The sequence below is a fragment of the Neofelis nebulosa genome, chromosome 16, assembly GCF_028018385.1.
Source record: "Neofelis nebulosa isolate mNeoNeb1 chromosome 16, mNeoNeb1.pri, whole genome shotgun sequence".
Classification (NCBI taxonomy): Eukaryota; Metazoa; Chordata; class Mammalia; order Carnivora; family Felidae; genus Neofelis; species Neofelis nebulosa.
In genome coordinates, this window is record NC_080797.1 from 33,186,526 (window position 1) to 33,202,837 (window position 16,312).

A 16,312-nucleotide genomic window follows, 5' to 3' on the forward strand; every position below is an offset into this window, starting at 1 on the left:
AATTAAACTCTTCCTCTATTGGACATTTGCTTTAATTTTTTAAAAATATATTAGAGAAGTGCTACAGTGAATGTTATCTGCATTTAAAATTCGCAGAAGCTATGGAAAATGTGGTATCTGGAACCCTGTCTCCCAGTGTTCTTCCTCCTGCCTCTTCCTCCTGGAAAAAAAAAATCACAAAGTAGCATACCAGAAAGAACATGGACTTTGAAGTTAATAATGACTTTGGGTTTAGAATTTGGGCTTCTTTACTTACTATTTAAGTGAGTAGATTTTGTACTTACACCCCTGAATTCTTCATCTGAAAATGGAAATAATGATACCTACCTTGTTGGATAATTCAGAGGATTGAGATCATGCCTGTGAAGCACACAGTTCCTGATACTTATTAATAGGTACTCAAAAGATAGCTGGTACAAATGTACTGTTTAGCAAGACCATGGGAGTAAACTGTTAAAAATGAGTTCCTGAGTTCTTCTAAACAGTATCTAATTTAGGCGGTGAATTAGTTATACCAGCAGAGTATTTGTATTTTTTAATGTACATATTTGTTGGTTTCATTGAAAAGATCATTTGGTTATCATTTTTAAATTTCTGAGTTCAAGATGGGAGCAAGGGGAGAGTGGGTGATGGGCATTGAAGAGGACACTTGTTGGGATGAGCACAGGGTGTTGTATGGAAACCAATTTTTGAATAAATTATATTAAAAATTTCTGAGTTCACATAGTTTGGTGTCTTTCATGATTATTAATTTTTTTCTATTTAAACTAATTAGTTTTTTAAAATTGAAATGTATTATAGTTGGGATTACATTGTGGATGATTAGTCGATGTCTTTTTTTTTTTTTTTTTTTTTTTTTAGTCAACCTCTCAGCAGCAGAAGAGCAACTCTGGTGTCAATAACTGAGAAGACTGGCAAAAAAAAACAAAAAAAAAAAAGGAGCTTATAGCCTGTTATGTCTGATGTATAAGCTTTTTTTTTCTTTCTCTTTTTCAAGCTTATTTATTTGTGGGGAGGGAGGGAGAGAGGGGCAGAGAGAGAGAATCCCAGGCTCTGTCAGTGCAGAGCCTGACTTGGGGCTCAAACCCACGAACTGTGAGATTATGACCTGAGCTGAGACCAAGAGTCAGCTGCTTAACTGACTTGAGTCACCCAAGTGCCCCTGATGTATAAGCTTTTTAAAAAAAGTTTCAAATATTCAATTGGAAATCATGATTTCATTTTATGTTTATGCTTAAACATTTAAAATTAAAGTTAATATTTTTGAATCAACACCACTTTAAAATGTGTTAAACATTTTAAAATAAATTCATCAGAAATTTATTTTGAATGGCATTGATTAAGCATTCAAAGATAAATACAAAATGGTTGTGATTTCTATTAAATACAAAATATTTATGATTTCTATTAGAGTATTTGAGTATTAGGGAATTTAAGTATAAAATTCAAAAGGAAAAAACACGCAGTTAAAAACAGAGCCTCCCAGGGGCACTTGGGTGGCTCAGTGGTCGAGTGTCTGACTTCAGCTCAGGTCATGATCTCATGGTTCCTGAGTTCGAGCCCCACACATGGGGCTCTCTGCTGACAGCTCAGAGCCTGGAGCCTGCTTCAGATTCCGTGTCTCCCTCTCTCTCTGCCCCTCTTTATTTGTGCTCTTTCTCTCTCTCTCTCTCTCTCTCTCTCTCTCAAAAATAAACATTTAAAACAACAAAAGAGCCTTCTTCTCATCTCTTGTCTCTTAAGCACCCGGTTTTCTCAGAGTTCACCGCTAGTGTCAGCTTCTTATGTATTCTAGAGCTGTCTATGCATATTTTTTAGTTTATTTTTATTTAATAAGTCATACAGTAATATTGACTTCTATTTTGGTGTTTAGTTCTATAATTTTTAAAACATGTATAGATTCCTGTAACCATCACCGTGTGTTTACACAATAGGATTTAAACTTTCTTAATGCTTAAAAAAGTATTTTTAAGGGGGGAGATGTAGAAATATTGGCTTTTTCCTTTTTTATTAAAAAAAAGTATGATTAAGATACAGGGTAATTCATTTTAGTGTACAGTTCTTCGAATTTTAACAAAATATAGTGTAGTCACCAGTGCAATCAGTATATAGCTCCAGGCAACCGCTGATCAGTTTCCTTTTCTCTGGTTTTGCCTATTCCAGAATGCCATATAAATGGAATTATACAATGACTTTTGAGTATGGCTTCTTTCACTTAGCGTAATGCATTCGAAATGTTACTGCTTATATGAGTAGTTTCTTTTTATTGGTGAAGAATGGTTCATTGAATGGGTGTATCATAGTATTTTAATCTATTTCTCAGTTGAGGGACATTTGATTGGTTTCCATACATTCACAAGACAGGATTTTCTGTGAACACAGGTTTTCCTTCTATGTGGACAAATACCCGGGGACGGAATTGATGGATTGTTTGTTCAATGTGTGTTTAATTTTATAAGAACCTGCCAAACTGTTTTCTGAAGTGTCTGTACCATTTTACACCCCACCAACAACCTATGAGAGTTTCCATGCAATTTCTGCAGCACTTGTTGTTTTGTTTTTGTTGTTGTTGTTGTTGTTATTGTTTTAAGCTGTTTTAATAGAGGGGCAACTGCATGGTGCAGTTGCTTAAGTGTCTTATTCTTGATCTCAGCTCAGGTCATGATCTCACAGTTTGTGAGTCTGAGCCCCATGTCGGGCTCTGCACTGATGGCGCGGAGCCTGCTTGGGATTCTGTCTCTCCTCTCTGTCCCTCCCCAGCTTGTGTTCTTTCTTTCTCTCAAAATAAATAAACTTAAAAAAAAAAAGCTATTTTAATAGATGTGTAGTGGTATTATCTTGTGGTTTTAGTTTGTATTTCCCTAGTAATGATGTTGAGTGTTTACTTGCCATCTATGTATCATCTTTGGTGAAGTCTGCTAAATCTTTGCCCACTTGAAAAATTGGGTTTTCTTATTACTGTGTTTAGAAAGTTTATTGTATATTTTAGAAATACAAATCCTTTATGAGATATGAGAGTTGTGAATACTTTCTCCCAGCCCAGGTTTGTTTGTTTGTTTGTTTGTTTGTTTGTTTGTTTGTTTTAATAAGTGTAGGCTGTGTGCCCAGTGTGGAGCCCACTTGGGGGGCTTGAACTCACAACCTTGAGGTCAAGACCTGAGCTGAGATCAAAAGTTGGACACTTAACTGACTGAACCACCCAGGCACCTTGCAGCCCAGTTCTTCAATTTTTTTCTTTTATAGATTGTGCTTTTGTCAGTGTAGCTTAAGAAAGCTTTGTCTAGCCCAAGGTTACAAAGATTTTCTTCTATGTATTTCCTTCTAGAAAAGCTTGTAATTTTAGGTTTTATATTTAGGTCTGCGATACATTTTTTAAAAAATTTTTATTGTGTGCAGTATGGATTGAGGCTCATTTCTTTTCTTTCTTTTTTTTTTTTTTTTTTTGCATATGGATACCGAATTCTATGCCATTTATTGAAAATGCTATTATTTCTCTATTGAATTGTCTTTGCATCTTTGTTGAAGATCAGTTATTCATAAATATATGGGTCTTTTTCTGGACTCAAACTATATTATTAATCCTGTTTTGTATTGTGTGTGATAGATCCAGAATGATTTGACAACTTAGGTGGCTAGTTTTAGCAATTTGTAAAGCATGGGGCACCTGGGTGGCTTAGTCACTTGAGCGTCTGACTCTTGATCTTGGCTCAGGTCTTGATTTCAGAGTTTTGAGTTTGAGCCCCGTGTCGGGTTCTGCAATGACAGCGTAGAGCTTGCTTGGGATCCTCTCTTTTTCTCTCTCTGCCCCTTCGTGCCCTCTCAAAAATAAGTAAATCAAGCAGACAAACAAACATGGTTGTTCTAAGTTTAATACTCTAAAGATTTACTTTCAAAATAGTATCCAGTTATTGTTGGTATTAACACCAATAGTGGTAGTGGTAGAAACAATTAAGTGATTGTTTCTAAACTTTTAAATGTTAGAAGTTAAAATAAGAGGCAAGTGTTAAAGAGATTGTTGGACAAAATATTGGAGATTAAGAGAGACTTTCAGAGATTGTACCTATTTTTCATTTTTAGTATTTGTTGATGATTGCTTTTCCTCATTTTTTAAAAAAGTTTTATTTATTTTTTGACAGAGATAGAGACAGTGCCAATGTGGGAGGGGCAGAGAGGTGGGGGAGAGAGAGAATCCCAAGGAGGTTCTGTGCTATTAGTGCAGGCCCCAATGTGGGGCTTGAACCCACAAAACTGTGAGGTCATGACCTGAGCCAAAACCAAGTCAGATGCTTAACTGACTGAGCCACCCTGGCACCTCTGCTTTTCCTCATTCTTGGAATGCCTGCTCCTCCATTTTTAAGATTTGCTTTTTGTCTTTGGAAAACCTATTCCTGTCCTGTTACTCCTTTCTTCTTTTGGATATACTCTACTACACAATTTTATTTTTATCATTTTGATTGTGCTAAGATACATACAACGTACAAGTTACCATTTTAATTATTTTAAAGTATACAATTCAATGGCATTAAGTATATTAACAGTGTTGTACAACCATTATCACCACCACTGTCTAATTCCAGAACTTTTTCATCACTACCACACAATTTTAGCACCTAATTGTTCTCTAATGTTTAGCCACCGAGTTAAGTTTTAGGGTTGTAAGAGGTAAACAATATTTAGTTCTTGTTCTTAAGGACTTTACAGTCTGATGAAGGAAATGAGTAACCTAGTAGTTTTGATACAGTGTGGCAAATTATATGTTTAGGATCTCTATGGTTAAGATTTATTCAAGTAAAATTTTACCTTGAAAAAGTAAAATAACTTTTTGTTAACATTCAAGTTGTCCTACCACTCCACACATTGGATTAACATAGGCTAGACTGAAGTCTTTCCTCTTTTGATTTAGGTCAGTTCAGGACTTACAAATCATCACGCCCTCTATTTTGTAACATAAAGGGAACCAGAAAGTTGGTATTCTGTTTTAAAGCCAAATTATGAGCTATTATTTGCTAATAGAGTAGGGAGATCAGAGAAAACCATGATTAGAGAGAACTTCCTAGTTGTCTCCTCCTATCCTCAGTTGAACTATTTTGACTTACTCTAGTTGCAGTGACTGCTTACTTATGGTCAAATATGGCATTATACAGACATGTTTATCTCTCTTGGCAGATCATTTGAGGAATAGCTGTATTTAGAATACTGTGTCAAGAGATTGTGTTTTTAGATTCTTTGAAACTTGGGAGTTAGCAACTTGATTTAAAGTCCAAGGTTTTGGCAGTTTTAATTTAAAAGCAATGTTACCACCATTGAATAGTATTATAACAGATTTTTATTTGCATTCTTCTATTATTATGATTTATCTTCTTCAGTGCAAGATTGTTTATGAAAAGCTAAAAAACATGGCTTTTTTTTGTTTGTTTATATATTTATTTTGAGAGAGAGAGCATGCACAGGAGGGGCAGAGACAGAGAATCGCAAGCAAGCTCTGCACTGTCAGTACAGAGCCCGACGTGGGGCTCAACTCACGAACAGTGAGATCATGACCTGAGCCAAAACCAAGAGTGACACTCAACCCACTGAGCCACCCAGGCATTTTTAAGATTCTGGAGTCTCCATGATATCATCAGTCAGATAAGGAGTTGATAATCCCAAATAGTTGATAGTATTTTAGTTAGCAATTTCAATATTTATCAAAGGGAGAATTCCTATTACTAGGCCTAGACTTCTAATAAATTGGGTTTTTTTATAGATTTAGAAAAGTCGGAAATTGTGGCACAGTTTTGATTGTCTACTGAAAAAGAATGAAAAGTTAAAAATAACCCCTAGCTGGATTAGATTATTCATATTTTGGCATTTATTACTTTTGAAAAATAACTGTAGTCTTGTTTTTTCAGGGTAATCACTTTGATCAGTATGAAGAAGGACATTTGGAAATTGAACAAGCATCACTTGACAAGCCTATAGAATCGGTAAGCCTATAGATCAGTGCTTAATTTTGGGTCATAGTTAGTTAGGTAGTGTTCGTGTGACACTTGATGTGAATGAATTTAAACTTATTAATAAGTTATAGTACAGTTTAGAGCTGTTTTCTTGCATGCCCTACAGTAATCAAATAGAATTTGGGATGTTATCTAATATTTAATATTTTGGGAAATCAGTCTGAAAGGTCTAGAAACCACTTAGAATTTGATGGAAAATTTCATTTTGGCCCATACTGATATTCTGTTAAAGATAGCGAGTTAAAGTTTAGTGTTTTTGTAAATTGAATAAAGGAGTAAAATGTATTTTGATCCTTTAAAAGCTACACCTTTCCTTGGCAGCACAATTACGTGTGAAATGTTCCATTAGGAATAGTTAAAGACTAATATATTTACCAGACACTTATGAAACATGATAAATTTGGTAGCTTAAGAGATGTCTGGTTTTTGTGAAAAGCTGATTCTTTCTATCCCTTTACATGACTTAGTTTTGGATATTGATATAAATCAATAGAACAAGGAGATTTATTTTCCTGGCTTTTAATTTTTTAAAAAAATCTTAATTTTTGAACATCATTTTCATTTTGAAAAGCTCTTTATTTTTAAATTACACAGTGCATTGTTAAAATGTCTAAACTTGTCAGTATTGTCAGTATTTAATATTTGTGTTTAAGTATACATATTTAATTAGGGTCTCAGTGAGTTATTGGTAAACTTGAGTGAAAATGATCGAAGAGGAAGTCTTAATCTTAATAGCAGTGAGGACATCTCCCTTCTTCTTTAAGAAACACTAGCTTCTTCTCCTCCCTCAGGAAAATAAGACAGTTTAGAGAGCACAGACATTTTAACTTCAGCTTTTATTTTCAAAACTATAACATAGTAAAGGATCAACATATATTTATGTTCCTAATTAGGTTGGTGTTGTGTGTGTGTTTGTGTGTGTGTTTAGATGTTTACAGAAATTTACACAACTTGGGGTGTTCGACATTTTTCTTCCACAGCAGTTGGCCCATATTAGCTAAGCAGCCATGATCTGGTTTGTATTGCACGGTCTGCCTTTTTTTAATTTCTTCTCTAGGGTTTCTTTCTCCCCCACCTCCCCTTCTTATTTCTGTTCTTCTGGTCCAGTGAACACTGCATATAGTACCTTCTGTCTTAATGTGCTGGCATGATGCTAGACTTAGGCATGGCAGTAATTGATGACGCATGTGATAATGCTGCAGAGGGAGAATTCACATCTGATCTTGAGCTGAAAGCCCAATCTTGTATTTTGACTTGAGGATAAAATGCCAAGCCCACATTGCTAAGTTAAAAATCACTGAAGTTTGTGCCTTGTTCTGTGTCATCTTGGGAATTACCACAAGGCAGAATTTTATAATGAAGTCTGTAGGCTGGCTAAGCTAGCATTTTGTACTTGAAAAATAATTTAATTTTTTCATTTTATTTAAATGTCTCTTTGGGTCATAGTTTAAGAACAGATAGTTGTCAGAAGCAAGACCCAAGTACCATATCTACAAGGTACATGATTAATATTCTTAAATAAGCTATAAATCTGTGGGTACTCTGATTCAACAGTAGTAGGGAATTTAATTAGACTAAATTTGCAGCTTAGTATTCATTATTACTATACTCAAAAGATTTTTAAAAAGCTCTAAAGTAAATAATATTTAACATTTTTAAAGCACTTTAGGGCTGTATTTTAAGGTTTTTGGAAAATTCATTCCTTTAGCATGTGAGACTAATGCTATTTTTCCTCTCACACTGTCCAGGATTTTTTCTAGCATATGTCATAGAAAGAATGCTATCAGAAGACTGAGTGATCATTGTTGAGGAGTCTCAAAGAGTAGGAGTGGAATTGATAATATGCCTTATTTATTGAATCGTATTATCTTCTCCACTTAAAATAGTGAATGACATAGTGCTCAGACTGGATATTTAATTTTTTTTAATAAATAAGTGTATGTTCAGAGATGCATATTAATTATATCTCTAATGAAAATTTACTCCTGAAACATAAATAAATATTATTTGCGTTGTGGTAGTTTAGGTAATAGGAGGAGGAGCTTCATAGCCTACATTGCTTTAGGTAGAAGTGGAACACACAAGACAGGAAGGATTTTATTTCTCTTATGAATCACTTGGGAACAAATTGAAAGTTTTTAAAGGTTTTAAGGAAACTTTTGCTAAAACAATTGGCGTGAAAGTTGGTAGTGCGGTATCAATCTCCCCCTCCCCTCCAAAGGGAAGAACCCTATCATCTAAGGAATTCCCACCAAATAAATATATATTATATCACTGGCTGGCTATATTGAGCTCTCTTGTTCTTAGGGGGAAATGGCATTGCTTTTCACACATAGAGTCTCTGCTGAATTAAAATCTTTCTCTGCAGCAATATCTATTGAGAGGTGCTGACTGTTTTGCTACAGCATGCAACTCAAAAGTGGCTGGAAATATGCAGCTTTGGGAGTCTACAGATCACTGCAGGAGCTAAAGGTCTAGTCATTTTTTTTTTTTAAACAAAGGTAATCTGCAGCAGCTGGTAACCGTGGAAATCTCTGCACAGGTTTGTGCCAAGAAATATGCCTGTGTGAAGGGTTATTGTGAGTATAGGATTAAGGTCTTTTCCTTTGGTAATAGGGTAAATTTGTTGTAAACTGGCAAGATGGGGAATGAAATACAAAGACTCAAGTACAAAGATTCAATAATGCATTATGCTTTAGTAAACTTCTGAAGCCTAGACTTGTTGGTGAGATAGATGATCCACATTTCAGTTTCAGTCAGGAAGTGTTGAAAACACCTCAAAATCCAGCATTTGTAAAGTATTTCATAATCTTTGTTGCGAAGTTTTATTTCCCCTGCTTTATTTCAGTCAACCAAATATCTTTCAATGAAATTTTTGGTCAAAAATAAAACTGTTCTAAGAAAATTATGAAAGAATTGCCAGACAACTTGATTATCTGAATTACAGAGAAGATGGAAAGTATTAATGTTTTCCCTTATTACAAAAAGAAAAACAACTTTACAGAACGTGAATTTTAAGTTACTGTTTGATGATTTTTTTAGGTCGTAGCCATTATATCCTCTACATTTTTTAACGATAAAGTATTTAGAAAGCAAAACTTAAGTCTAAAGCCAAAGCTCACTTTAGAATTCCACCATAGTTCGAAGAACTGTTTGGTGTGATTTATGATATATGGTTTTTTATGACCTTTGTCATACAATATGAGAGGTGAGATGGGGGCATGATTACAGCTATACAGAAGGCAAAACACGTACATCATAGTAAAATATGTTGTCACTGTTGCAGTTGGAAGTAAAACTACCCATCAGCCATTAGTTGGTCTTTGTTCTACCTGAATAAAATCCTGTCTTTATAGTTGTTAGGTTGACTGAGAGGTTTTTAAAAATTAATGTAAGTTTTCAAACTCCAGTTGCTGATGTTTACTTTGCTTCTCTTGGGATTTAGAAGTATATGTATAATTGAGTTCATGTTGCATATCTGTTTAGATCTGTGGACTCCACTAGTTCCAAACTGTAATTATAAGACTGCTGATTTGACATTTAGCAGTGACCATATGTGGACTGCACTATAAATAATGTGCTTCTTGGAGCTGAATGGTGTAGCATTACTATATGGCTTTTCTCTCTAGTCTTCATTGTGTCATCTGTAGTGAGCTATAGATTTTTTGTTTCGGGAATTTTTACAACTTGTTGTTTGCATGGGTTCACCTAGTAGCATTTGGTTTTTGCTTATAGAGTCTTTAATACACAATCAGCAAAGCTTACAATCCACTCAAGAGACCTACCATTTTTGTCACTGTTGAAAATGGGCAAATGGTGTAAATTGAATGTGGCTGTCAACTAAAACAAAATTCATTGTGGAGTTAATATTCATCCAGTCACTGACATAATTGTAATACAGTTTTCTCTGGAGACAGAAGATTCTATTTCCTGCTATAAAAACTGGAATCAGCCTCATACAATAAAGTAAATTTTAATCTATGTTTTGGCAGGCTCCCATTGTACAGATTGGTGGTGCTATTGCCAAAATGATCATTGTTACTATGACAGAATACAGCTTTATAGAGCAGAGAAAACTTCTTGGGAAAATTTCTAGTTGATAGTTAATAAGTAAAAATGTTGAGGAATGGCTGAAACAATAATGAGGCTTTTTTTGTTGTTGTTTTTGTTTTTTCTGGTATTGTGTTTTAGCATGTTGATAGTTTATAATACTTACATTTCTTGCTTTCAAATATTTTCCCATTGAAAAATTATATTTTCCTTTCTTACACATGTAAAAGAAGGGAACAGAGGGTAAAAATGTAGCATTTTAATTATATATTTAAGTTTAGAAATAGGGGGAAAAAAAAGGCCAATTGAGGTAATCTAGGTGTAAAAAAGTTTGAGTTTTCAGCTCAGCTTTGTGGTTTGACCAGAATTAAAGAACTTCATGCCTAACCAAAGAAAATGCCACGCTGCCACCATTTTGGTCTTAAGAACATAGAGTAACAAATACCTTGTGGGAACTCTGTGAATCAAGTGGAAAACTAGTTTGTTTGCCTGTTTCCTTTGGGCAAAGTTTAGTTGCTTTATCAATTAATTTAAAATTAGTATTTGTCTTGGGGCACCTGGCTTGTTCATGCTCTGTTGGTAGAGCATGAGAATCTTGATCTTGGGGTCGTGAGTTCAAGCCCCACATTGGGAGTAGAGTTTACTTAAATAGGTAGGTAGGTAGGTAAGATGGGTAGAATTTCCCTGCAGTTCTTCCATGTGCATTTAATTTATAAACAGCCTGTCATTGTCATGCCCATTTATTAGTTATAAACCAGACAGTGTTAAAAAGTTTTTTTCAATTACTTACTTTTGGTTCTACGAAATTAAAATATAAAGTTTGAGGTTGAATTATATTTTAAAATAAAAAACAAAGGTTTTTTAGTTACGACTATAGTGACTGAAATAGTAAATTGTTAAATAGTAAATTTACTTCAGAGGTAAATTTAGTTCTTGTTACCCTCATAATGTCTAGATTACCTGTTTGGGCTTTAAATTACTCCAATTTACTGTTATAAATAACATCCATGGGAATAATTTGCAAAATCACAACTCCAAACAGAGTAGATTATTATTTTCACAGGCTTATGAGTGACTCCCTTGTTCTTTCACAGTGACTGTTCAGTGAATATTTTGATCATTTCAGGGATAGGCAAGTCTACTTTGTTGTACTTTGTTGTGAGGTATTTTGGTGTGCCTTCCCTTATGTTACCCATCATCCCTAAGCCTATTGAATTTTTGACAAGTGTTTATAAAACTTTTTTTCTTTTTTTGGTAGGAAAAGGGACCATACTGAATACTAGCCCTTTCTGCAGAGTCACAGAGCTGCCTTTTTTCCTACAAAAGCAGGTAGTCTGGAATGATAGGAAAGGTCCAGATTTTCTGTTATTAGTCATTCACTTAATCTCTGACGTTGGTGAGGGGAAGAGGTTCTGGGAGGTATGTCTGTTGTTTCTGTTGCCTTTGTTATAATCATAAGGACATAAAGTGGCATATTAATTTTAATACAGACCCTGACATTTCATTCCTTATCCATACTTAGGAAAGTAGAGTTAATTAAAGGACAGCTTTCATCTAAAGTTTGAAAAATGCCACTACCATTTTGTATCAGCTTGCTTTTTTTTTTTTTTTTTTTTTTTTTTTTTGAGAAGGTGACAGCTATCTTGAGTGGTTTTGTAAAAGTGGTGCTAATGTGTATAATCCTAAAGTTTTCTTTTTTCTTCCTCTCCCTTTAACATTTGCTTTTCCTTTCACTGTTGTCAGTCACAACATGCTGCTCTTGAATCTCTCAGCTGGTCTTGACTCGTGAATTTACTTATGCTTTCACTCTTCTTTAATAAATACATTAATTGCAAGCAGTGAATTGAAAACAAGACAAAAAAAAAAAAAAACGACCATTAGTGATTGGACAGTTTCTTACTTTGTGTTACATTTAACTGTTCTTTTGACAGCCCAGTTTTTAAAGCCAGGTTCGTATGGAAATGCTTTCACTCCACTTGCACTGCTTTTGGAAATAGCATACTGCTTCATCTGTCTGTTTATTTTAGTGCATTCATAATATAACACAGTCAGCATAATGTCTCATCTCCACTTAGCCAAAGATTGAATTTTCTTAAATAAAAAAAGGGAGCGACAATTTTTGTCAGCATGGTTTAATATCCTAAATCTTTGTGCCAAGTAGAGTTATAACATTAGCCTATTAAAAGATTAAATGATAATTTAGTCAACTATATAACCTTAGAGTCATTCTGCTATCCGTGTCCTATAGTTCTTCAGATGTAAGAGTTATGATATAAAGTAAGGATTTTATGTACAGGTAAGTTTATATTCATAATAGTATAATAAAGTCCTCTTTTTCATTTTCTGCTAACATTGCTTATAGTAAGACTTTATCATTTGTTTTTAAGTTTTTGTGATGTCTAGTAATAAGGAAGTTACTGCCTCAGATTATACATAACCATGGCATTTTCTAATTCAGTTCCTGGGAAAAAGTAATTTCTAGTGACCTTTTGTTTCATTTATTTATTTTAGAGAGAGAGGGAGAGAGAGAGAGAGAGCGTGCACAAGTGGGGGAGAGGGGCAGAGGGAAGAGAGGGAGAGAAAACCCCAAGCATGGAGCCCAATTCAGGGCTCTATCCCACGACCCTGGGATCATGATGACCTGAGCCAAAATCAAGAGTCACTCAACGGACTTTGCCACCTGGGCGCCCCTATATATGTTTAAAACAGTAGTATCTTTTGTTTTAGGAACAGATTATTTTCCTCCTCCTCCTCCTCTCCTTCTTCTTCCTCTTCTTTTTTAGAAACAAATTTTCCATTATTGTTTGCCTCATTTTTGTTTTTAAAAAGGTATCCTGATCTTTATTCTGCCCTGATCAGTGAATAATCAGTTGCTCAGCTGAGTTTTCCAGTTTGCCTGCTGTCATAAACTTGTGGAAGGAAATTGTCCCCCCACCATCTCAAAACAGAACGTTGGAAGGCTTAACCTTCCTCTTATAACTTATTGTCAGAAAAGATAACAGTAAAATTAATTGTTTTCTTCTATAATTCTAAAGAACATTTTATCATTGAATATGGAACTAGAAGATAAAAAGCAGTTTAATAGGAGATGTTTGGTTTTAAATAAGATTTATGGCTTTAGCTTTATAGATTGATTTCAGGAAATAATGAGATTATTTTCAAATGGTGATAACTAGGTTACTACTGTAAATTACATTTTAATGCATATAGAACACTTTGTGTTTATAATTTTAAAATGTTTCTCTTTGGAGGAGTATAGCAGCATTTTATCTGACGTAGTTAATGGTTATTTTAGTTTTGTCTTCATATTTCACAACGTTTGTAAAAAGCGAATGGGACAAAGATATGCAGAGACTTCTAAGACCTTGAACCCTTAAAAGCTGACATTAATTGTTGTTTCTGGTGTCTTTATGTACAGTTTTCATTGAAATGCCTTTTCTGGTGTGCTCCTAGGAAGATGAGACATTATGTATATTGGTTTTTCCCCCTACATGCACTAATGGTTCTTTACTGTTAACTTATTGCTAGGCCTGTTTCATTCTAACATTTTAGCATTTTTGTTAGATTACATGTTGAAATGCATCACTCAGTCTGTGCTTGAGCTCATTTTATTTTTCTGTTTAATCAATTTAATTTCTTGTTTTACTAACCTCACTGTTTTTTCAGTTTAATATTGGCTGCATGCTAGTTAAATATTTATATTATATATATATATATATACATATATATTAAAAAAACCAATCAAGTCTAGCCTGGATTTTGCTCTGATTGTGTTTTCATTTCTAGTGGTGGGGCAGTCTTACACTTACAACTTACTTTGTATCATGAAAGCCTGACACATAAGCAAAATAACTAAACACAATGTAGATTTTCTTTAAAACAAAAAAAACAAAAAACTTCAAGTGGTGCTGTCTAGGTGGTGGATATGATTGTATAAGTACCTTGACTTTATGCTTTTTAATGTTAGTTTTAAATTTCATAAATGTATTCTTCCCCCTTTTCCCCCTTCCCCTTTTTCTCCTTTTTAAAGTGTTATGTACAAAAGTTGCCCAGCACACCATCAGAAAGGACCCTCACCCCTATGTTCTTCCCATATAAAATACTGGCCAGCATTTCTTTTTACATTAATGCCCCCTTTATTGGGCACATTTACCCTATTATTAGCACTTTTTTGCATGCATATATGTAGAATTATCTCTTGCTCATCACCTGTTTAAATGTCACTAGGAAGGGAAGAATATATTATTGGAATATTTTTGGTTTGTCTCTCTGTTCTGTCTGTCAGGATAATATTGGACATCGCTTACTCCAGAAACATGGGTGGAAGCTGGGCCAGGGATTGGGAAAATCTCTTCAGGGTAAGTTTTTTAAATGTACAAAAAGAAAGAAAGAAAGAAAACAATGTTTCTGATTTGATCTTATACCTGAATATATTATCTTTTTAAGAAAAAAGTGTTTGGGCTTTCCCCCCCTGCCTTTTCTCCCCTAGAATAGTCTATATTTTTCCTGTAACTGTATTTTAAGTCACTATTAAGATCATAAGTTGCAAGAGTAAGCTGCTGTGTCATGAATACTTTCAGGTCAAACATATTGTGTGTGTATGGCTCAATTGGTTTTAATTTTTTTTGATGGGGGTATGTCATTTAGCAATATTGTATTGTGGCTTCAGTATTATAAAGGGAACCATTCAGTGGCAGAATTTAATTTTTGCCCTTCTGAATTCTCCCTGAAGCTGGTGATTGCCCTGGCTCTTTTCCTCTATGGTCAGAACCCATGTAGTAGGAGAGAGAAGAATTAACCCATATGAAATGTAAGATGAAAGCAGAGGATTGTTTCCTAGGGCTCTCTGAGCAGAGAGGTCATTTCTCAGGTTCATATTAGGCTCTGGAAAATATATGGCTTGAAGTTTCCATTGCATTCATTTTTCTTTTAACTATAGTAATCATTTGGGTAAAAACAAAATACTAATATTTCTGCTTTTGAGGCTCTGGAAAATATATGGTTTTGTTTCCATTGTGTTCATTTTTCTTAAATCATTCCGGTAAAAACAAAAATACTAATATTTCTGCTTTTGAGTTCTTGCTAGTTGGAAACCCAGCTTCATTTACCTTTTAGCTCCCTCATGTTCGAGAGCTACTTACTATTCTTGGTAGTGTTCTGTGAACACTGCCTCAGAAATGATGGAAATCATTGCACTTCTACTTCTGGTCACGGAGGGTCTCATATAAGAGGATCTTTGGGGGAGAGGTGTGCTTCTGTTGACTGATTCTTTGATTTTTGGAAATAGATTTCCACAATGGGAATGGGAATCTAGCCAATTCCAGTGTGCGTGTTAAAGGGGATAGGTCAGGGCGTTAAGCAGAATGTTCTAGTCTTTAAAGACGTTTGCTTTTTAAATGATAATTCTACAAGTTCTATTTAGTGGTGACACAAAGGAGATGCTTAATAAATATATTTCAAATTAGTATTTATTAATAAGCACTAACCTATTTTGGGGGGTAGGAAAAAGATTTGATTATCTTTAAACTTGTTTTCTGGTGGCACAGGAACTCATTGCAGTTGATTACAAAGAGCTGTCTATAATTAAGAGCCATTTATTTGTATGGTGTAACCCATGGATTTCTAAGAGTCCAGAAGAAGGGTACGGATAATCAGGACTGAAAGGATAAAATTTGCCCCAGTAGGTTATGTAGTTGTGAGTGTGGGGTTGAATTGAATGCAGGTGATTGCTCAGAGGATGGTCTCAAGACTGCATTTGATCTTTCTCTATTATATTTACCCTCCTATTCAGAGATTCCCAGGAGCATTGTTGATTCTTTTTTTTGTTCAGGCACACAAGGGAGTAGAATTTGGGGGCATTTCATAGGAGCTAGCAAATCTGTTTGAATCCCAGAATTTTTCATTTGTAAGCATCAGAGTATTAAAGTACACCTAGCAGAGGAAGAGTGAGAAAGAGTGGCTTTAAGAAAGGAGAAGTAATTGGATACTCACTTGTTTTAGGGTGATGGAAAAATTTAATTTTATTTTAAGAATATTTAGAATTTTGGTTCTGTTTTTATCTTTGAGCTCTTTGAAAAGAGGAATTAGGTTTTATCCATATTTTAACTCCATCTCCGTGGTTGCAGACATATAATAAGCATTCAATAACTCATAAGTCCTTTATTCATCTAAAATATAAGGGGAATTTGAAGCCCATCCCTTTTTTTCTTTTCAATGGTGATAGAAAACACATAACATAAAATTACCATCTTAACCATTTTTAAGTG

The 16,312-nt window shown here is 34.5% G+C and overlaps 1 protein-coding gene across 12 annotated transcripts in view; it reads left to right on the forward strand.

The window, feature by feature from the left end:
• The window catches only part of GPATCH8 (G-patch domain containing 8), a 101,232-nt gene that overhangs the window by 21,329 nt on the left and 63,591 nt on the right, over positions 1 to 16,312 (forward strand). For 2 of the 12 annotated variants that reach the window (XM_058703674.1, XM_058703671.1), the window contains exons 1-4: positions 5,886 to 5,966; positions 6,977 to 7,011; positions 11,978 to 11,995; positions 14,332 to 14,404. Coding sequence is in view for 2 of the 12 variants with exons in the window: in XM_058703666.1 (XP_058559649.1) it covers positions 5,892 to 5,966; positions 14,332 to 14,404 (148 nt within the window). In the remaining 10 variants the exon portion in view is untranslated. Of the gene's footprint in view, positions 1 to 5,885; positions 5,967 to 6,976; positions 7,012 to 11,311; positions 11,376 to 11,977; positions 11,996 to 14,331; positions 14,405 to 16,312 lie in introns of those variants that run through there. The other 10 variants (XM_058703670.1, XM_058703669.1, XM_058703677.1 and 7 more) reach the window with 6 other exon arrangements.